Genomic DNA, 20,653 nt, shown 5'->3' with positions numbered 1-20,653 from the left:
TCTGGGGAGATGTTTTGTGTGTGTTTCTAAACCTGACCTCTGCAAAACCCCAGATGTCAAGGTGACATTTACCTTGGAGAATGAACCGTTGACAAGGAAACAAAACAGCATGTTCACCTCCAACCAAGGGCTGGGGCTCAGACGGGAGGGCCAGGGTCCCTGCACATTCGCGGGTTCTGTGCATCTGGGTCTGTCTTCGATGCTGCTTCTCATTATCCTCTGTCACTGTGCCCTGTGTCGTCCCCTCGGGGAAAGGCTTAATGAAGATCCAAGGCCCACCCCCTTTTGGCAGCCTCCCCCCAAGACAGACCACAGAGCCTCTGAGCAGACGGCTGTCCTGGTGCTGACAGCAGGCCTCACCCAGCGTGCCTGGGAGGCCCGGGCAGGGCGGCCATGGCTCTGCCCTCACTCGCGGGAGCAGGGCTCACAGGAGCAGCAGCCGCCGGCACCTCTCAGGGAGCTAGGCCAGGTAAGTGCTGCCGAGAGGTGCCCTCCAGCCAGAGAGGGGCAGCGTCCTGGGAGCTGTTGCAGACTTGGCTGCAGGAGCCTTGGTGGGAGGCGGCTGCCGGTGGTGCAGCCCGGGTCTGCTGTCTGCTCCAGGCGGCTGGTGCAACGCCCTGGGCCCGTTTGTAGCCCTGTGGCAGGTGAGGACAGGGAGGCCGTTCTCCCCTCGCTTGTAGCCTTGCTCCTTAACTCCGCTGCCAGCCTTCCCCACGTCATCAGCAGGGTGGGCAAGATGGAACACGTGGACGTTAACCTCTTCTGCCTGGTGGCCACGGACTTCTACCGACACCAGGCAGAGGAGGAGCTGGACCGCCGCGCCTTCCAGTCCGTGTTTGAGGTGGTGGCGGCCCCGGGAAACCCATACCACCGACTGCTGGCTTGTTTGCAGAACGTCCACAAGGTTGCGGCGTGCTGAGCACCGCACGGGCAGCCGCGGGTGGCGCCCGTCTCTGCAGGCAGATGCACTGTCGCTGCCGCCGTGGGGCTGCGCACGGGGCATGTATGCAGTAACGTGGGGGTGAGCCTGAGTCCTTCCAGGGAGCACGGACAGCTGCGATGCTGGCCCTTCTGCTGTAACTAGTGTTACCCGCCAGTTAGCCCGCTGTTCCTCTTCCTCCTAACGTCCAGCCTGGTCCTCGTCACCAGGGTACAGCTGCTCTGTGTCTGGGACACACGCCCTCTGCTCTTGCAGGTTGGCCATCAGCCCCCCTGCTGTCTCAGGCAGAGGTGACGCCATCAGGCTTTGAGAGCCTGCCGCGTCCCCCAGCGCGGCCCAGGAAGCCTGGGGTTGTGGCCCTGCTCCTGGCAGCGTGTGCTGGGCAGGGCTGCTGGGAGCACACCCTGCGCCATACTTCCCTTTGTCTGTTTTCTTCTCAGGATTTAAAATTGAATTGTATCAGTAAAGAGATTAATTTTAAGGTACTTGCTATGCCGTGTAAAGTCTGTGCTGCATGCCACAGCCTCCGTGGATGCAGACAGCCCGTCCCTCTCCCGTGTCCAGCAGCCCCTCACCTAACACCTAACGCCTCCTTAACACGCTGATGACATTTCAGGCATGCGCCACCCTTTTTTATGCATTCACATCCTTTAGAATGTAGAGAAGTGTTGATTTCAGATGTCTGTATCAGGAATTCTCTGTCCGGCCCCTTGAAGGATTGACAAAGTGCCCACTCAGCTGTCCTGTGTCCAGGGGGCACCTCTGCCCGCAGTAACCTCTTCCTGAGGCACCAGCAGTGAGGGGCGGCCTCCCTGGCACTTAGCGGACCAGCAGCCTCTGTCCTTTCCAGAGCCACCGCCCTGACGTCCTCTGGCTCCCGTTCAGAGCTGGCTTTGAGCTGCCGTCTGCCCTGGGGCTGGCAGCGGTACAGGGGTCTGCTTCCCCCGTGGGCCCTCGTGCGTGCCTGGCCCAGCCGCCTTGAAGGTGTAACTGAGCCACATTCTTCCGGACCTCTTGGTCCAGAGCAAAGCTCGGTGTCTTGGCAACTGTTGGAGAAAGACCCCAGCACTCCTCGGCCCCCTTTCCACTCAGCTGCTGCGCCAGGCCTCCTTTCAGCCCAGGACAGCCAGGTCTGTGCCCACTGGGCCAGTGACGGGGCAGGAATGAGATGGGCCGGGCAGTGACTGGCCAGCCCATGCCCCTCCGTGTGGCTTCTCGCTCAGGCCCAAAGCAATCAAACCATCAGATGCAAATGAGGCCTGGACGGCCGGGCTGGCCTTGGTCCAGGAGCTTGGAGCTTAGGGGTGGGGCTCTGCTCACCATGGACCACGGGGCTGTGCGTGCTCTGCCTCCTTGGTTCCCAGTGGCAGGTTGGCCGTTTTGTCATCAGTTCAAGTGCAGTCAGGGTTTGGGGTAGTTCATGTGGTAAGTGGAGATAAGTTTGCAGCTGTTTCGGGAGTCTGCAAAGGAGGAGCAGCCTTTTGCTACTTGATTAGTTACCCTCCCATCTGTGCGTGAGAGCCTGACACCTCACCGCTGTGCACAGCCAGCGAGCTGACCTGAGCTGCCCTACTCGCTCAGGGGCCAGCTGAGGTTCAGGGTTTGCCCACTGCCCACACATGTGTGGAGAGGCTGTGGGGCTCCTCCCTAGAGCAGCCCTTGGCTTTTCCCGCCAGCCCCCCGCAGAGACCCAGCAGAACCAGGCTTGAGGGTGGAAGTGGGTCAGATGCCTGAGCAGGCCCTCAGGGCTCTGCTGGGTTTTAACAAGAAGGAAGAAAGTCAGCATTGACCCTGCTCTCTTGGGGCCCCCGTTTCTCATCCTAGCTTCTCCCCTAAAATGCCTGTGAGCATGTTTGTGAACACAGGGAGCTCTCAGGACGTGCTGCCCCCTCCCTGCCCCCCTGAGATTCCAGCAGCTCTGAGATGGTGCACCACCGGCCGCTGGTGTTCCTGGTTAGGTGTTGACACTTGTGAAGAGCACTGAATGTAGGTTTTGGGGCCTTCCCCTTAGGGTTCCTGTCACTGGGCTTCCCTTGTTTACGACGTGATTTAAACAATCAGTTCTTAACAAGGGGTCTTGGAGCCCGGATCTGGCCAAAGACATGCCTGTGTGCTCCAGAGATGGGTATGCATTTCTGGGTGGAGTTACTGTACCCCTGGATAAGGGTGTACGTATGTGTGTGCACATGTCCACAATTATCTGTATATCTCAAGATACAAATATGCAAGGCCTCTAGAAATGGCCGTGAGCTCTTTGTAGAAGCTGGCTTTTCTTAGACCTGCCACATGGAGTTGGCTGTGTGACTGGGACGTCTAAGAGTGGGGGTCATTGCTCATTAAAATCCCACTGAGGACTAGGCCCCCTTGTCAACTTTGAGGAAGGGATTAAGACTTTATGTTCCTAATCGTCTGGCAGGTACCAATCATATCCTCAATCCAAATTTGTTGAAGATATCATTAATTTGATTTTTGTCAGGGTTTTTTGGGGGGGAGGGGGTTGTTTTGTTTTCCTTCTGGTAATATCAGGAAAGATTTGAATGAAACCAGGGTACATGTGTTTTGCAATGCACTTAAGGGAGTCCTCTCCAGCCACGTGCCCCGCCCGCTGCTGGCCCCGCCTGCTGCTGGCCCCACCCAGTGTGTGCAGGGGGCCCTCCCAGTCGCCAAGTGCCCTTTACTACTGTTTTCTCTCACTTTTGTTAGCAGCTATGTCCTGTCAGGAGGAAAGGATGACACTGACACACTCCAGACCCAGAATGTAGCATAGAGAAGGCCCCGCCCTAAGGACCCCCACCACACTCAGGCACGCCTTGCTGCCATGGGCAGCTTCTCCTGGAGCTGAGATGAGCCATGCTGTCGGTTCCGAGGGTCAGGCCCTGAACGGCAATGACTGCCGGCTGCCTCGCAGGCCCCGCTGCCCTCAGTTGCCAGGGCTGCGTGGGCTTGGCGCTCTGATTTGGGGGGACTGGAACTAGCTTCTTGACCCGTGAGCATCCTTCCTAGCATGTGCCGTCGCGCTCCAGCCCTCCCTCTGGCATGAGTGCCCGAAACCGTGTACCACCCTGGGTGACACTGGACTTGTTCTGTCCAGAGGGCATGGGTGGGACCCGGAGAACAGCTGTGACAGTCTCCGGCTGGGAAGCTGGGGCTGGGTCGTTGGAGAGGAGGACCTCCCACACTGCCCGGCTGTGGCCACACACGTGCTCGGCAGGGAGGGGCCACTCAGAGGGCAGTGACAACTGAAGGTGTCCCGGAAGGTTCAGGGGCCACGCTCCCCTGTGCGCCTGTCACTAATGCAGTTGAAGGAACCCCCACCCCCTGAGTGCTGCTGTGAGCGTCTGGCTCTGGATAACCACTGCCACCCCCCTTCACACCAGGGGGCGCCCCGCACCTCAGGGACCTGCCGCAAGTGATTTGGCTCTGAGCTAAGCAGGGCTGCGGCAGAGTGGCTGTCAGCGGGGTTCGAGCTCACGCTGCACCACCACCGGGTCCCCACCGAGCTGCGAGCCAGCAGGGCTGTGATGGGTGCGTCCCGGAGCCTAGGCCACACCTGACTGTCCGCTTGTGAACAGGGGAGAGAGAGGACTGACGTGAGATGTATGTTTACGGTTTTGAAACGGATGCAAACTTTGTACATCTGAATTAAAGGAAAGGAATTAAACGGTGAACTGCTGTGCGAGGTCTGCTTTGCTTCGAGGACCTACACCCTGCTGGGGGAGCAGAGGCTGCCACTGCGCCACACACGCCATCACCTCCGAGGGGAGACCCTGTCACTGCCCACAGACAGCAGCAGTGCGGGGATCCTTCTGCTCAGCAGACACGGCTGCAGAGCCACGCTGGTTAAGCGACATCATCCAGTTACACCGGGGCCACATGTTTGGCGCTGAGTCTACTTCTACATTCAGCCCAGAGCCCTGGGGGGCGGTAGGGGCTGGGCCAGGACTAGAGTGCTCAGCAGGGCCGTGACCCGGCTTTTGATCCACCCCTCACCACCCCTCCCCCCAACCCCCCACCCCGCAGCCTGGCGCGCCCCTTCGCCTCATTGGCCGTTGGCACCCGTGCTCCTGGGCTGCGGTGTGTGGTGGTGTGTGCCCTGCCCATTTTGCTTGCAAGTCCTTGTCACCCAAGAGTCCAGCTCCTCTGGAAGTCTGCCCAGCTACAGGGCACGTCCTTCTTAGCTCTGGTGAGCCCCTCCCTGGGGGCTTGGGTGGTCGGTGCCATGGTAAACTCAGGGTGCAGGTGTTTACCACCAATCTGCAGAGACGATTCTAGGCTATGGGCTGCTCAGGCAGGTACTTCAGAAATGCCCACCGAAGTCCTGTGGGTTCCGCTCATATGGTGGGAGTGTTCCACCCAGTCCTTCCACAGGGCAGTCCCCCAGTAGCACCGCAGTGGGGGCCTGGAGACAAGTGTGGACTGCCTGGCCCTGCCCTTGGGTCTCAGTGCTGTGACTGCACATGGGCTTCCCTGAGGCTTTGTGACAGCTCTGTGCCCCCTGCCCTCCTGAGGCATAGGACTCCCTTCTCTGCACAGGGATGGTGACAGCATTGGCTGTCAGGGCCATGGGGACAGGCCACATTAGCCTCAGGTCTCATCTCAGTTGCTCTAAACATTCGATAGGAGTGACTTCACCTAAATTTGTTTCCTCTGTGATACAACTCCAGGGCCCCATGGCCTCACCCTTCAGAGCTACCTAAGCTCTAGTCCCCTCCCTGGGCCACACCTGGACAGCCAGACCCTGGCTGGCGCACCTGAGCACACCTGGTCTACCTGTCATTCCAGAAAGAGCCCTGGTGTGATTGGGCTTGTCTGCCTTACGTCCTCTGCTTACCCACCATGGCAGAGGGGTCCTCAGGAGAGGGCGAGACCCCGCTTTTCTCAGAGGAAATCCCTGCTTTTGACCTGAGACCCTAGAGCTCTGGGGGCGTGGGGGGTGTGCCCAGGACTGGCCTGCACCTTGGCCCTCGGCAACCTGGCGGGGGGTCCGAGCACTGCTGGAGGCGGTGTTCTGCCGGGCCTAGAGGCACAGCGGGTAGCCCGGTTTGTGGAGTCACCAAGACGTTTAGGAAACTACGAGCAACTCGTGAGGTTCCCACGGGCTTGGGCCTCTACAGTCAGGCTCCCCCATGTGGCTGGATGGCTCGTCCACTGGCCTCCCAAGCAAGAAACTCAGGGGCCACCCAGATGGCCTCAGCCTGTCCCAGACATGTCCTGTCGGGGCCCTGAGGTTCCCAGGCCTTCACCTTGCATGGGGAGTGGGGGCCGGAGGAGCCACTGGCTAGGCCTAGGCTCCTGGTGCACACTGGAAAGGGCGATGGTGTCAGCAGGGCCCGCAGGCCCCGCCTCCCACGTGCTGCCCTGCGCTAGTCTCTGGCCCCCAGCGTCCATACACTCCCAACACCTGGTGTGCTCTCCTCCCTTTACCCAGGCTGGGAGCTGTTCCACCACCAAACTCCCCTACCCACTGCCGTGGGCCCCAATCACCGCTGCTTGGACCCCTCGAGGGGCTGCCCCCTTCCTGCCCTGAGCTCCCACGTGGGCCTGCCAGGCCGGGCTGGCCGGGCACTCCTAAGGACCGCATGGACCCAGCGCTGGTTTATAGGAAGACTGAGGCCTGAAGGGCCTGGGCCTCGCCTGAGCACAGGTGTCCCCCAGGATCTCGCCCACCGCGGCCTGACTGCCCCTTTGCCCTGCACCCAGCCCTCTGCCTCCCCTTCCCACATACGCGGAGAGTCCCAGCAGATCATGCAGCTGTGCCAAGGTACGGGCCGCCTCCGCAGCAGAGGACAGACAGGCCCCCCCCCCGGGTCGGGACAGCTGGGTGCTTGGCCCTCCGCACACACACCCAGCTCCTTGTTTCTGGGAACCCAACATGAGGACTCTGCTTCGGGAACCGCCCCCAGGGGGCCTCCTCTCCAGGGGCTTCTGGCGTCTGCCGAAACCTGAGAAGAGACAGTTGGAGTCCAACGTTTACCCCGACTCCCTGGACATGCCAGCTGGAGGGCAAACAGGAGGTGTAGGTGCCTCTCTGGAACCCACGTGGGTCTCAGGCCCAGAACACAGGAAGTGACACCCCATGGGCCAGCTGCTGCCCCTCAGGGCAGTGGGCCTGGCTGTCCTGGCATTACCCAGGCTGGGAACCCTGGGGTGGCAGCTTGTCCTGACGATAACCCACCAGCCCCAGCCAGGCCAGCATCCAGCCTCTACTCCAAGGCCGGGCTCTGCCTGCACCCCTCTGGGCCCCCCAACCTGGGGTGCTGAGAGGTGTGGTGAGGAAGGTCCTCAGGTGGGGCGAGAGACAGCACCACTGCCACCTGAGAGGGTCACATCCTTATGTAAGGAGCGGGGGCTTCCTGGAGGAGGTGCACCTTCCAGCCACTCATTTGCTCTGCAAACACTCCTGAGTGCTCTGCCAAGCACCCAGGCCTGAAGGAGTACAGGGGTGCTGCACAGCCAGGCGGTGGTATCCCCGTGTTCCCAAGTGACCCCTGAGGCCCAGAGAGGAAGTTTTCCACAAGGCCAGGCCTTGACCCACACGTGCCCCTGGTGCCCTGTCCCACTGCGTTTCTAGCTCTGACCAGGGAGGAGGGCGCCCCAGCTGCCAGCCCATCCCAGGCACCTCCCTGAGTTCAGGCCACCACCAGAGCCCTGAGGATGCCTGGCAGGATTACTGGGGGTGCCATGCGTCTGGCGGGGGCGCTGGGCTCCACGTGGCCATCAGGGCCTGTCCAGCAGGTGATGTGGGTTCATGCTAATGGACCGCTTGCTGGAGTTTCATCTTTTAACTTCCGAATGCTGATGCCTTTAGGTGGCCCTTGCTCTCTGCAGTCCCTACAGGCTCCCCTGCTCTGGTCGCCTGTCCCCTGGACTGTCCCTAAGCCCCGCTGAAGTGGGGGGGAGGAGCTTCCCTAGCCTCACTCTCAAGCCCACCTTTGCTCACCCCCCCATTATAGTCATACTGTCTCACAGTGCCCTCCCAGCCTGGCCAGTGCTGGATGGTGGCCTGGCCCTCAGGACATCAGGATGAGCCTCAGTCAAGCCCTGACAGAGGCCCACTGAGGGAGGGCTAGGGTCCGACAGCCAAGGACCCCAGCCAGACCCCGGGAACAGCGGGGGAGCATTTGCCCAGGCCGCAGCAGTTCGCACTGGCTACATCATGGGTGCAGAGGACAGGTGACAGTGTCCTTCACAGGGAGCCTGCCGGCCAGCACGGGGACAGACCCAGCTCTGAGGCAGCCTGCCTGGGTTCAAAGCCTGGCCCGGCCTGGCTCCTGGTCCACAGGGTGACCTCACCTTTCCAGCCTCAGGCTTTTCATCTGTAAAATGGGAGTAACAACAGTGTGAGCCTCCCCCACAAGAGTGCCTTGGCGATCAAAGTAGAAAACACAAATATGTGACGTAGAACAGTGCCTAGCACTCAGAGTGCTCAATCCTCATTACTGTCTCTTTTGCAAGTGTTCTTAACCCAGGGTCACACAGCTGGAAGGGAGAAAATAAAACAGGCTGGCTCAAGGTGGGTCCAATTGGCAGGAGGGAAAAAGAGCAGGACCAAAGTCAAGCAGGAAGACTTCAGAGAGGAGGTAATATCAGAACGGGGTTTTGAAGAACGAATAGGAGTTTGCCAGTGAGTTCAAAGGCGAAGTCTGGATGACCTACTGGGAAGGGAAGGGGATTTCTTAGGGTTGGTCCCCTCATGTGCTCATTTCTTTACAGCCAGCCTGTACCAAGCCCTTTCCTGTGGGGCACTGGAGCTACAGGAGCACCCCTCCAGCTGGGGGGAGGCGGCAGGTCTGGGTGCAGATGGCGCTAATGCAGGATGGTCAGGGCTGCAGGGAGCTGCCTGGAGCAGAGGGGCACACCCCCCACATGCTCCCAGGTACTATTTGGCCTCAAAACTGGTCCTGGTTCCTCAGCGCAGCCCACATCAGCCAGGCCAGCAGCCAAACCCCCTGCAGGTAGGGAGACACCCGCAGAGCTGGGCCTGCTCAGGCCAGAGTCCCACTCTCGCCCAGCCTGGCATTTACACATTTATATTTCCCATCACAAAACAAACGCGAGCATGTGGCCTGGGGATGCTGTGGGGCCATCCCTGGGGCATGAGTGTTGGCATGTCCGTGGGGGTGTCTGCTCCTGTGTCTGTCCTCCTCTCTGTGTCCATGCCTGCCCGTCCCACCCACTCTGTCCGTCCTCTCAGTCGCCCCGTCCCCCTCTCTGTCTGCCCTGGTCTCCTCGTTTTGTTCCGCTCCAACTCCCTATCTGGGGCTCTCCCTGGGCCCCCGGACTGCGTGAACCAGGGCCGGGCTGAGGTGGGGGCCTGGATTCCACCCCTCGAGAGCCCGGTCAGCCCAGGGCAGGCCCCTTGCTTCGCGTGGCGTGGGCCAGCCAAGCCTGGAGGCCGGCTGGGGCCGAGGCAGGGCTGGGAGCCTGGGCCGCCGGTTTTGGGCCTGGCCCGTCCTCTGCAATATTGATGGCCCGTCACGGTGGCCCTGATTCCTGCGCTTTCAGTTAAAAGGTTTCTGTTGTTGTAGCTTATGCAGTTGCTCTGTTGCTATGGAAACATGACATCAAAATGACGTTTCCCGTTTAAAAGCTTTTAACTAAATTCCTGCCTGTCAGATGTAGGCCCCATTTTGAGCGCGGAGCTGCCTTTCAGGAGCGGGGCTCCTGCCCGCCCGCCGTAGTGTGCAGGCCGCAGCCGGCCTTTCTGAACGCCGTCCTTTAACCCCGCAGGTGCCCCCAGCATGGCAGCGGCCGAAGTGCCCGGGTACCTTGTGTCTCCTCAGACGGAGAAGCACCGGCGGGCGCGCAACTGGACGGACGCCGAGATGCGCGGCCTCATGCTCGTCTGGGAGGAGTTCTTCGACGAACTGAAGCAGACCAAGCGCAATGCCAAGGTGTATGAGAAGATGGCCAGCAAGCTGCTGGAGATGACCGGCGAGCGCCGGCTGGGCGAGGAGATCAAGATCAAAATCACCAACATGACCTTCCAGTACAGGTAGGCCGCCGCGTGCTCACGTGCTCAGCCCCCCGGCCCAGCCTGGGAAGGCGGTGAGGCCCCCACGGGGCTGGCCCACCTGTGGCCCCCCATGGACAGACCCCCACAGGGCAACATGGGGCCTCAGAAACCATTTGTGCAGCCTCCCATTGGGGAGGTGGGGACACTGAGGCCAGTGAGGGCAGGACTAGGAATGACGCCAGCTGGCTCTCCTGGGGGCCTCTTCCAGGGCCGCCCCCAAGGGCACCTTCAGCACTGACCCCCAGGCTCCTGCATTGGCCGCCCCTTGGCCAGGAGACTGCAGGCCGCCAGTCCAGGCTCAGCTCCGCAGCAGGGTGGCGGAGCTGTACAGACAGGGAAACTGAGGCCCGAGGCAAGAAAGAGGGTCAGCTCCTGGCCCGTGGGTCCTGCCTGGTCCTGACGCTCAGTGTCCGCGCCCACTGAGTCGGCTGTGAGCGCAGCACTGTTCTGACCTCAGGGTCGGAGCGCAGGTGAGGGCTGACTGGGAAACCCTGGGCGCCCACGAGGGCTCCGCTACGGGAGGGGCCTTGTTTGTGGAAGGAAGGGTTGGGGACCCAGGCCTGGCCCTACCTCTGCCTCTGCCCATCCCGCGATGGCCTCCCCTTCCCGGACAGCCTGAGGGGACCTGCTGGGTCAGGGCCAAACCTGGGGCTCCTGAGCGGTGCAGCATCCAGGCAGGGAGCCAAGTGTGGCCTGGGTGCCTAGCACCTCGGGATGTGTGCAGCCCACACCTGTCTGCAGAGGGTGATGGGCAGGGGGAAGGTCATGGGTCTGACTGGGGTGAAGGTCAAGCAGGGACTAGGGCCTATGGGGGGAGGCACCGAGTGCACCGAGCCCTGTGGGCGGCCTGGGCAGGGCTGGGCCTGTCGGTGTCCTGGGAGGACTGGCAGGTGTCCGGCTGGTCCCAGGCCTGGCTGCCTCCTGATCCTCCTAGTGGCCACCCTGCAGGAAGCAGAGGTGTGTGCAGGGCTGGGTGCAGACCAGGCCCTGCAGGGTTGCCTCGGGCACCTTGGGCCACACTCTGTGGGGAGGACACTTCCCCCTCCACAGGCGAGGAGACGACCCCCCTGGAGGTGCGCAGGGGCTCCGCAGGCCCTTGACAACCAAAAAACTGTTTTCAGTTACATCCATCTAACTTTTGATGGCCCTCGGAGGAGCAGGTCCAGAGCCTGGCCCCAAGCAAAGGCCCTTTTCTGACCCCAGAAGGCATCAGAGCCACTTGGAGAATTGGCGTTAGATGCCAGCTGTGGCCCCTGGGGCGCCCAGGGCTGAGTGTCTGCAGACGCCCCCTCAGTGCCTGGGGGCGTAGGGGGTGCATAGTGGTGCTGCTGGCTGGGGCCAGCCTCCCGTCTGACTCTAATGCACAGGCTCTGATTGGTGTCTGGCGGGTTATTCATTATTAATCCTGAAAGCTCCTGACTCTCAGGGGAAGGATTCAGTTCCACTCCTGGAGACGGGGGATGGGGTCCCGGGAGGCCACAGGAGATGGGGGTGCAGCAGAGGGGCATCTGGGGCCTCCACTCCTGGGGAGGGGTGAGAGCTGCATGTGTCCACAGCACTTCACAGTTTATGACGCACGTTGTGCACTGTGGCACCTCACCCTGGGGGAAGCTGAGGCCCCGAGTGGGAGAGGGATTGCCCACGGCTCCTGCAGGCCTTCATTAACAGGCTGACACTTTGACTAGTTCTTTATCTGTCCCCCGAGAGAGCCTATCCACTGCCCAGGATTTTCTTATTTTTTCTTAGCAGCTCTTTATATATTAAGGTTGTCAGGCTAAGGAAGCCTGAGCGGGTGGCCAGGTCCTGTGGCCCATGGTTTGTTAGCATTCAGGGGCCTCCCATGCTGGGGGCAGGCCTTTCCTCCTTCTCCAGGTAGTGGGCTGGCTTGAGTGGAGCCGAACAGGAGCTGGGGCTCCCGAGGGGCTGGAGGGGGGCCCCAGGCAGAGCCTGGGTGTGGGCCTAGGCCGCTCTCGCCCCTGTGTCTGGGATCTGCGCAGCCCTACAGGGCGACAGACTGCAGTCCCATGGCTGAGAAGACGGAGCAGGCGAGCTCTTCCCCACGTGACCGGTTCCTGGCTGTCTGCTGAGGACATGCCACTTGGTGGGTGCTGCTGCCAACGCCACCCCCTGCTGTGGCCGGGCCCCGCTCGCCTCCCTGAGCCGCAGGCCACCGCATCCTCTGGCTGGGCCTATTTGTTGGGGGCCATTCGTCCAGATGGCCAGCCCATTACATCTAGTGACCAGTGGCCACACCCTGGTAGGGAACCCATGTTGGGAGACAGGAGGCACCAGCCACAGGGCACTCTAGCTCCAAGGCCTCCCCGCATTTGGGAGGAGCCTGGGGTAGGAACGTGGGGAGCCAGAGGCTGAGGCTGGGTCTTACAGGGCAGACAGCACGCACCCGCTCCCTGTGGCTGCTTTTCTGGCCTGGCCGAGGCTGCCCAGCTCTCGGCAGCCCCTTGTCCCCATTCGTCGCCTCCAGAGGATGGCCTAGGCCCGGGGCCCATCTGCACGGGAGGGCAGGACACAGGGCCCGCGAGCGGCTCAGGCACACACCGGGCAGAGCTGTGCTGTGCGGACCCTTGGCTCAAGGTCCGCGTGGGGACCGGGAGGGCGGGCAGCATGAGAAGGGGTCCCGCCAGGCCCAGCCCCGCTGCCTTCTGACACCTTCAGCCGACACGGTATCTGGACAGCTCGCTATTTGTCAGGCCCTGGCCATTGTCATTAAATCCTCCCCACAGCCGTGTGAGGAGCTCATTTTGATCATCCACATTTTACCGATGTGGACAATTGAGGCTCAGAGAGGTTAATGAACCTGCCCAAGGTCACACAGGAAAGTCGTGGGGCCGAGACAGACTCAGATCTGTTGGACACTGAAGCCTGTGCTCTCAACTCTTGCGGTTCTCACTCCCTGAGGCACCCTCTTTAGAAAACCACATTTATCATATTACAATATTTTTTGTTCGTGTTGCATACTTTATTATATCATAATATTCTATTCCATGTGTGTCTTATGCTTTATTACGTTACAGTATTGTACCACGGCTGGCTGACTTACTTAGAAGCAGTATTTGTTCATGGCAGAGAGTAGAAACTACAGCAAATCAAAGACAGAAACAATAGGAGTCAGCCCAAGGTTGCAGCACTGCCCGTGACCTCATTCACGTTTGGGGCGTGTGCTGCTTTTTTACGTCCAAGGCCGTTTAGGTCCCGAGCCTGACTTCTTTCTAAGTGCAGGGTCACCTTGGCCCTGGAGCCTGGCCGATTTTTCTGGGGAGGCCTGCCTGGCCAAGAGTGGCTCCTGCCTGCGCCACGTGGCCCCCTGGGTCCCGGAGCCCCGGTGTCCCTGCCGAGGGCTGGGCGGGACGGGTGGGAGCAGCTCTGTTTCTCACCCTTGGCTCTTGTGTCTCTCGTTTCAGGAAATTAAAATGCATGACAGATAGCGAGTCCGTCCCGCCCGACTGGCCCTATTACCTAGCCATTGATAGGATTCTGGCCAAGGTCCCCGAGTCCTGTGATGGCAGACTGCCGGACGGCCAGCAGCCGGGGCCTTCCACATCCCAGACCGAGGCGTCCTTGTCGCCGTCTGCTAAGTCCGCCCCTCTGTACTTACCGTATAACCAGTGCTCCTACGAAGGCCGCTTCCAGGACGATCGCTCCGACAGCTCTTCCAGCTTACTGTCCCTTAAGTTCAGGTAGTGTGTGTCCCCCCTATCCTGCCCCACCTGCAGTGGGGCAGGAGCCCACTGTCCAGACAAGGGGCTTCGAGTGGTGAGGGCGGCAGCTGTTGTGCCAGTGGCGTCCTCTGCCTTCCCTGGCTGGCTGCAAAGGGTGAGGGGGTGTGTGAGTCTCTCCAGGCACAGGGAGGCCCCAGACACAGAGGCCTCAGACAGGGTGGCCTCAGGAGGGACAGCCTTAGATGGGGGAGAGGGCCCTCAGACCCAACAGCCTCAGACAAGGTGGCCTCAGATGGGGTGGCCTTAGATAGGGGCTGGGGGGGCCTCAGACTCGACAGTCTCAGACAGGGTGCGGGGACCTCAGATGGTGCAGCCTCAGATGGGGGGGCCTCAGATGCGACAGCCTCAGGGTGGCCTCAGACGGGGGTGGGGTGGGGGCTCAGACAGGGTGGCCTCAGACGGGGGTGCCTCGGACGCGACAGCCTCAGACAGGGCGGCTCGTACAGAAGGGCCGGTGGTTATGGAAGCCGTCCTGTCCGCAGAGTGGGTTTGTCTCCTGGCTCCATCGCTTTGTAGCTGTGTGGGACGTTCTTGACCTCTCTGGGCCTCAGTCTCCCTCTATAAAATGAGGACAAATCAGCTTTTCCAAGGGTGGCATGTCAGAGGAGAGAACAGACGGGCACAGGGAGAAAAACCAAGCGCCCCACCTCAGTGGCCCTCCCTGCCTGTCCCTCAGCTTCTGGCTCATGGGCTCCCCTCACCCCCAAGCAGACCCCCCACCCTGGGGTCCCCCTTCTCCCTGCCCTTGCTGGGTCGGCTGGTCCTCTCAGCACCAGGGAGGCGGTGTTGACTGAGCCTCCGGAGTGTCCTCATAGCCTGGTTGTGATAGCTCCCATCCCTCCTGCCGCGTGACCCTGCCCTCAACATATCCACAGACAGGCACGCAGGACGCTCACCTGTGTGGTGTGGGGCGGGGCCAGAAGAGGGACATTTGGGGTGGGCTTTGAAGGGTGAATAGGAGTTGGTAAGTTGGGGAAGAGAGCAGGAAGACTATGGATTTGAGCCATGGCCCTGGCTCTCCCCCAAGCCCGTCTTCAAGTCTGTCAGACGGGGGAGGGGGCGGGAGCCATCTCTGGGGGTGTCTCCCCGATTCTGACACCTCCAGTGTTGGGGCTGTGGTTTGTTTTGTTCAGCGCCCCTTCCCTGGAGGGGATTTCTCAGCAAAGGCCCCACACAAAAATGCCTTTGCTGACAGCCAGACCAAATTAGCAGGGAAGCCTGAGATTTATGGTCAATTGTTTCTGTGGATGGAGCCCAGTTCCCAGACTCACAGCTGCGCCAGGCATTGCACCAAGGCTGGGTCGTGGGGACCCCGGGCTCCACTCTCCCACCCGTGAGGTTGGCTGGGTCACTGTCCTGCTCAGAAGCACAGGGCTCGGACTGGGGGATGGGCAGGGCCTTGGGGTCTGCTGGAACTGGGCAGCTCCCCGCCCACCAGCAGGGGCCGGTTAGACCAGGGGTGCCCGCCACCCCACAGCAGAGCACCCAGGGGAGTGCCACGGGCTTGGGCTGCCCTCACCTCCTATGCCAGAGGTACCGCCCTGGGGAGGGAGGCCTGCCCTCTAGGTGCCTGTCCTTCTGCCTCCCTACCCCCAATTCCAGGCGGCAGGGAGATGCAGTGGGCCCAGGACCCAGCCCCTTCCTTCTGGGACCTGAGTTTTTCCACCTATCCAAGGCCGGCCCAGACTGGTGGCCTCTGGCTTCCCAGGGGAGCCACACTGCCCAGCATCCGCACCCACCCAGCCTTCCTCATATCTCCACCCCTGAGACCCCCATTGTGCCTGTGCCAACCTGCCTGCCCAGCTCAGTGGGTTTGGGGTGCTCTCATGGCAGGGTGCCCCCTACCCCCCAGATCGTGGGGGTTCAGAAGTCCTGTGACTGGGGTCATTGGGTCTCAGTGGGTGGCAATGCCTGCGGCCCCCACTGCCCCCTCACGTGCATGGACGGTGGGGCCCTGAGCCAGTGGCCCGGCTCCCCGGGGCCTCAGTTTCCGGTTTGTCCAGCGGGGTGGCCGGGAGGGTCAGGTAGGGCCCTGATGCCTGCTGTTCATGCACCGGTGTTGTCCTCCCAGGTCGGACGAGCGGCCCATGAAGAAGCGTAAGGTGCAGAGCGGCCACTTCCAGAAGAAGAAGCTGCGGCTGCTGGAGGCCATGCTGGACGAGCAGCGGCGGCTGAGCCGCGCCATGGAGGAGACGTGCCGTGAGGTGCGCCGTGTGCTGGACCAGCAGAACATCTTGCAGGTGCAGGGCCTGCAGCTACAGGAGCGCATGATGAGCCTGTTGGAGAAGATCATCGCCAAGTCCTCCGCCTAGCCGCTGCTCCGCCCGGGCCAGGACCCCGCGGGAGCTGGGAGACCCCGAGGCCCATGTCCAGCATTAAATCCCCCTCGGACGCAGCCAGGGACTCCAGGCTCACTCCGGGCAAATCCCCAGTAAGGACGTGCTAGAGTCCGCTCTCCACCGTAGTCACCATCCATGGTACTTGAAATGGCTTCTGATATTAAATGCGTGATTTCTCCTTCCCACCTGGAAGCAGAGCTCACGTTCCCATGCCTGGAGGGGATGCCCAGGTGGGTTGGCCTGTTCTGGAAACAAAAGCAAATGCAAACAGGTCACGCTGGCTGGCCCCTCAGCGAAGTCTGTCCCGGAGGGGCCAGCCTTCTCCCTCACCAGGGCCAGCGAATGCCCTAAAGTAACCTCTGACACTCAGCAAACCCGGCCCGCGGCCTTCCAGCACCTTTTTATTCCTGTCCCTGGAACGCCAGGCGTTGTGACCGTCTCCCCAGTGCTACCTAACACTAATGAAGATAACACCGCCTGCTCATGGGCACCGCCCTGTTCTACCTCCTGGGCCTGGGGCTTCTGGCGGTCAGACAAGGCCTGTCCTCACGGAGCTCACGCCTCACAGGGGAGACAAACACGTGACTAGAGAAGTAAACTCAGTGGGTTGAGATATTGCTGGAAAGGAAGGGCTGGCTGGAGGCCGAGGAGGGGCTGGCCACACAGAGCTGGGGGCCAGGCCGGAGAGGTGCCCCCCATGCCCAGGTGACGGCTGTGGCCAGGACGCTTCCGGCTGCTGGGATCTGGACAGGAGCTGGGGTGGGGCGGCCTGGGCTGCAGGACAAGGATAACCTCACCTCCCTGCCCCTGCGCCTTGGCCGGCAGAAAACCTTTCTAGAGGCTCCTCTGAGAAATTCCTCCTGAAGCTCGTAGGCTCCGTGGGCCTTGCCACTGGCTGCAACGGAGGCTGGGCCCAGCAGTGTACGATTCTCCCCTGGAACTAGCACACTGCTGCCCACACAGCCGTTCTGGTGCGTGGGTTAGTGGCAGGTGACATGGACGGACTTATGGTTCAGGGAAGCCCCCTGTGGCTACGGCTGGGCCAACTGCTGGGGTCTTGCGGGGGCATGGAGGAGTGGGCCTGCCAGGAGGTTTTGTCACATGTCATCCGGGTGGGACAACTGCCAGCTCATCTGACACTTCCGTGGCCCTGATGTCATCCAGGCAGTGGTCGCCCAGTGTTCCGGAGGCCAGAGGCAGAGCCAGGCAAGCAGGACCCCTCCTCAGCTACTCAGGGATCTTCCCAAGGGCGTCTGCTGTGGACGCAAACCCTTCGCTTTGGGGCTGAAGGCTGGTGTGTCTGGCGAACGGTTACCAGGCCTTGCCGTGGTGGCTGGAGCCCAGAAGTGTGACCTTTCCTTAGTGGAGATATTCCCACCAAGGCCAATTTCAGCTTCCAATGTGATGTTACCAAACCCGCAGTTGGAGAGAGAGGCTGACGTCAGCTCCAGCACCCCACTGCCAAGATGGGGAGCTGGGAGATGGCTCATGTTGCAGACCTGAGTCTGGGGGGCTTGCCCAGCTGGTGTCTAGCTCCTGTGCCCATCTGCCTTTCAGACAAGATGCCCCACAAGAACTCATTTGTTTAACAAACACGGAGTCCGGGCTGGGTTCAGCCTGGTAGGGTGCTGGACCCACCCGAGCGTGTGTGCGGCCCATCAGGATGGTCACACCCAGAAGCTCCCCCAGGAGGTGACAGATTCAGGTTCTAAGTTATGTAGCAGGTTTTCACCTTCAACATCTTTGTTCCTAGATCATGGTCGCGGGACATTAGGACTCCAGTACCACAAGGTATCGGCTACAATGTTTGTCGCGTTTTCCCATTTGTGCTTAGGGGTGGTTTTGGTCTGTTCTCTTTTCCCTGCTCTCTGTCAGAGTGGGGGTCAGAGCCCTGTGCGTCCTTGTCCTTGTCCTCGCAAGCCGCGCTGCCTGTCCGTCCCTTTCCTTGGGCTGGAACAGTCACCTCCGTCAGGCAGAGCTCGCTGTGGGACTGCCAGGGCCACGCCTTTCCTAAATTTAGTGTCTTTACAAACTCCCCATTTTTTCTGAATTATTGGTCTATTAAGGAGGAAAAAAATGGCTATATCGGTAAATGCTAAAATATTTGACAGGATGCAGCAAAACTGCGTGCAAACGCCGAAAGCTAATACCGGGAACCAGACCAATGTGCTCGCTCTGGCCGTTATCTAATGTCGCTTTGACAGTATTAGCCAACGCAGTAAGACAGATGGAGTGAGCGGGATAAGAGGCGAGTGGAGAAATGAACAGCACCTTTATTTTCAAATAGTATTTTTGTATACCCAGAAAACCAAATGTCCAAAGGACCAAGAGTTCTCGAAACCACCTTAAACCTGTTAAATATGAGAATGGAAATGTGTTTTATTAACAGTTATGATTTAAAAATACAGAATATCTAGGAGTGAGTGTAACCAGGAAGGTATAGGATCCATATGAAGACAACTGTTCAGTTTTATTGAAAAATCGAAAACACCTGAGCATGTGGAGAAACTTAACATATTCCTGAAAGCCCCAAAAGGAAATAAAATGTCATCATTTTGTTAATGTAATTCTAAGTGGACTGTCAGTAACGCTGGGTTTTCTGTTTGTTTTGAAATGGACGAGATTATTTTAAAATTCATATGACATAGGAGTGCCGTGAATGTCAGAGGCCTGTGGAATAGGAAGACACGCCCAGCCCAGGAAGCGATGGGAAAATGCAAAATAAAACCTCAATGCGCCATTTCACACTCTTGGCGTGCCAGCTGCCGACATTGAAGGGGGAACCCACTTCCAAATGGAAACAGCCCGCACGTGGGCTCGTGAGTGGGCACAGCCCCTCGAGGAGCGAGGTGGTACTGTCTCCTCTAAAGCTGGAGCCACCGCGCCCTTTGGCTCAGCCTGCATTCCTGCATGTGCTGCCCTCAGCAACCGCTTCAAACTGTGGCCTCAGGACCCGCTTCCACTCTTCACAGTTACTGAAGGTGCCAAAGAGCGTTTGTTCATGGGGGTGCTAGTTCCCAATATCAATACCTGTTAGGCGACCTGACTAGAATCAGACCTCAGATTTAAACAGTGCTCCGTTCAAAATATCAATAAACCCATATATGTTAACATGAATACCAGTTGCATGGAAAATATTTTTTTCTGAAACCACTTTCAGCGAGAAGGGTGGCGTTGTGGTGTCAGTCCCGCGCTCTCTGGCCGGAGCTCAGCTGGGCTCACAGCTGACTCCCCACTCGGGCTGCTGTAGGGTGCTGTTTGCTCAAAAAGATGCATTTCTGTGGGAAATCCAGCTTCACACAGATGCATTTTTGGAGAAAAAAGGGATATTTTAATAACATCTGCAGGTGGCTGCACCAAACTCGACAAGTGTTGGTTCTTTACAGGTAGCTGTGACGTGGAGTCGGAATCCACATTAGGACTGTCACTGCCCTGTCGTGTTAGAAGCTGTCCGTCCGTCTCACACCTGAGCACCTTTCCCCACCCGTCGTACTTTTGTGACATCATACGACAGGCACTTGGAACACGCAGGCCTCCTAAATGTTGGCGTGGTTCATTAAACAGCGTCAGCTACTTTTGTTAGCATCACCATCAAGCTCAGCAGAGAAGTCTTGACTTCAGGAAGTTGTCAAGCTCATGGTGGCAGGTGCAAGTTTTTCAAAATTCCAAGCTTTGCATGAAAGCTTGAATTTTATCATTGATCACAAATACTGTCAGTTGTGTTTCTTGAAAAGACAGGCTTGCTTTGTTCATTTTCAAGCACGTGTGTGCCAGGTGTGGGAGTGTGAAAAACAGGACACTCAGGGCCAGGAGTTGCCACGGGGACAGCCAGCGGCGTTGGGGCAAAGATACAGGACTAGCCCGACTCAGGGACAGCATCTGACAGGCCACAGCGGGGACCCTCGTGTTTCCTGCCAAGTGCTTGTACTGGTGTCACAGGCAGGAAAACACAGATGAGCCTCTTATAACCTTTACAAGGTTAGTTTCAGGTGGATTAGAGATTTAAATGTTAAAAATGAAAACTTTCAGAGGAAATTTTGGAAGAATACATAATCTTGGGGCCCATGACCTTGCTGAGTGAGACAACTCACGTAGGGGAAAATGGTCTAATTCGATGAAGGAAATTTCCAAAATGTTGTATGGCAAAAGAGCTTTGAGAACTCGAGGCATGCGGCACCCGGACCACGCGTAGAGGGGACAAAAGAGAGCTGCTTATCGTCCAGGGCTTGACTGGGCTGGGGGTTGTGGCCCCCGCCAGGTGACAGGGATGGAAGAACGCAGGAGGACAGGGATGAGGCTGGGGACTCTGCTGTGCCCCTCCCGCTCTGCCCACCCAGGCAGGGACGGACCTTCCCAGCCCCCCCGGGGCCGCCTCCTTCCCCACCCAAGAGCCAGGCAGCACCCTGACCCCCATGTGCACGACGCCTCTCCTTCCAGGGGCCGCTCTCCCTTCTCCAGCAGGTGCTGCCTCTAAGGCCTTAGCTTGATTTCTGACACCGTGCGCTCGAGTCTCCTACTGCTATTCTGCAGGCTGGGAACCATGTTTCCCAGAGGCCTTCACCCTGTACAGCTCCAGGACAGACAGGGTCAAAGTGAGGGAGTGTGAGACTCGGGAGGAAGA

At 59.5% G+C, this 20,653-nt stretch overlaps 2 protein-coding genes across 5 annotated transcripts in view; both read left to right on the top strand.

The window, feature by feature from the left end:
* The window catches only part of HTT (huntingtin), a 126,980-nt gene extending 122,367 nt beyond the window's left edge, over positions 1 to 4,613 (top strand). For all 4 annotated transcript variants that reach the window (XM_019657955.1, XM_019657953.1, XM_019657954.1 and 1 more), the window contains one exon: positions 706 to 4,613. In XM_019657955.1, the coding sequence (XP_019513500.1) occupies positions 706 to 919 (214 nt within the window). In that variant the 3' untranslated portion in view covers positions 920 to 4,613. The remainder of the gene's footprint in view (positions 1 to 705) is intronic.
* A 4,680-nt stretch (positions 4,614 to 9,293) lies between these two features.
* On the top strand, positions 9,294 to 19,138 carry MSANTD1 (Myb/SANT DNA binding domain containing 1). The gene is made up of 3 exons (XM_019657990.1): positions 9,294 to 9,935; positions 13,376 to 13,651; positions 15,765 to 19,138. Exons 1-3 carry the CDS (start codon positions 9,682 to 9,684, stop codon positions 16,003 to 16,005), a joined length of 771 nt encoding a protein of 256 aa, XP_019513535.1. The 5' UTR covers positions 9,294 to 9,681; the 3' UTR covers positions 16,006 to 19,138.
* Positions 19,139 to 20,653: the final 1,515 nt, after the last annotated feature.

The sequence above is a fragment of the Hipposideros armiger genome, unplaced genomic scaffold (genome assembly GCF_001890085.2).
Source record: "Hipposideros armiger isolate ML-2016 unplaced genomic scaffold, ASM189008v1 scaffold_282, whole genome shotgun sequence".
Taxonomy (NCBI): domain Eukaryota; kingdom Metazoa; phylum Chordata; class Mammalia; order Chiroptera; family Hipposideridae; genus Hipposideros; species Hipposideros armiger.
Note: the sequence above shows the minus strand (reverse complement) of the source record. Positions and strands in the feature narration are given on the sequence as shown.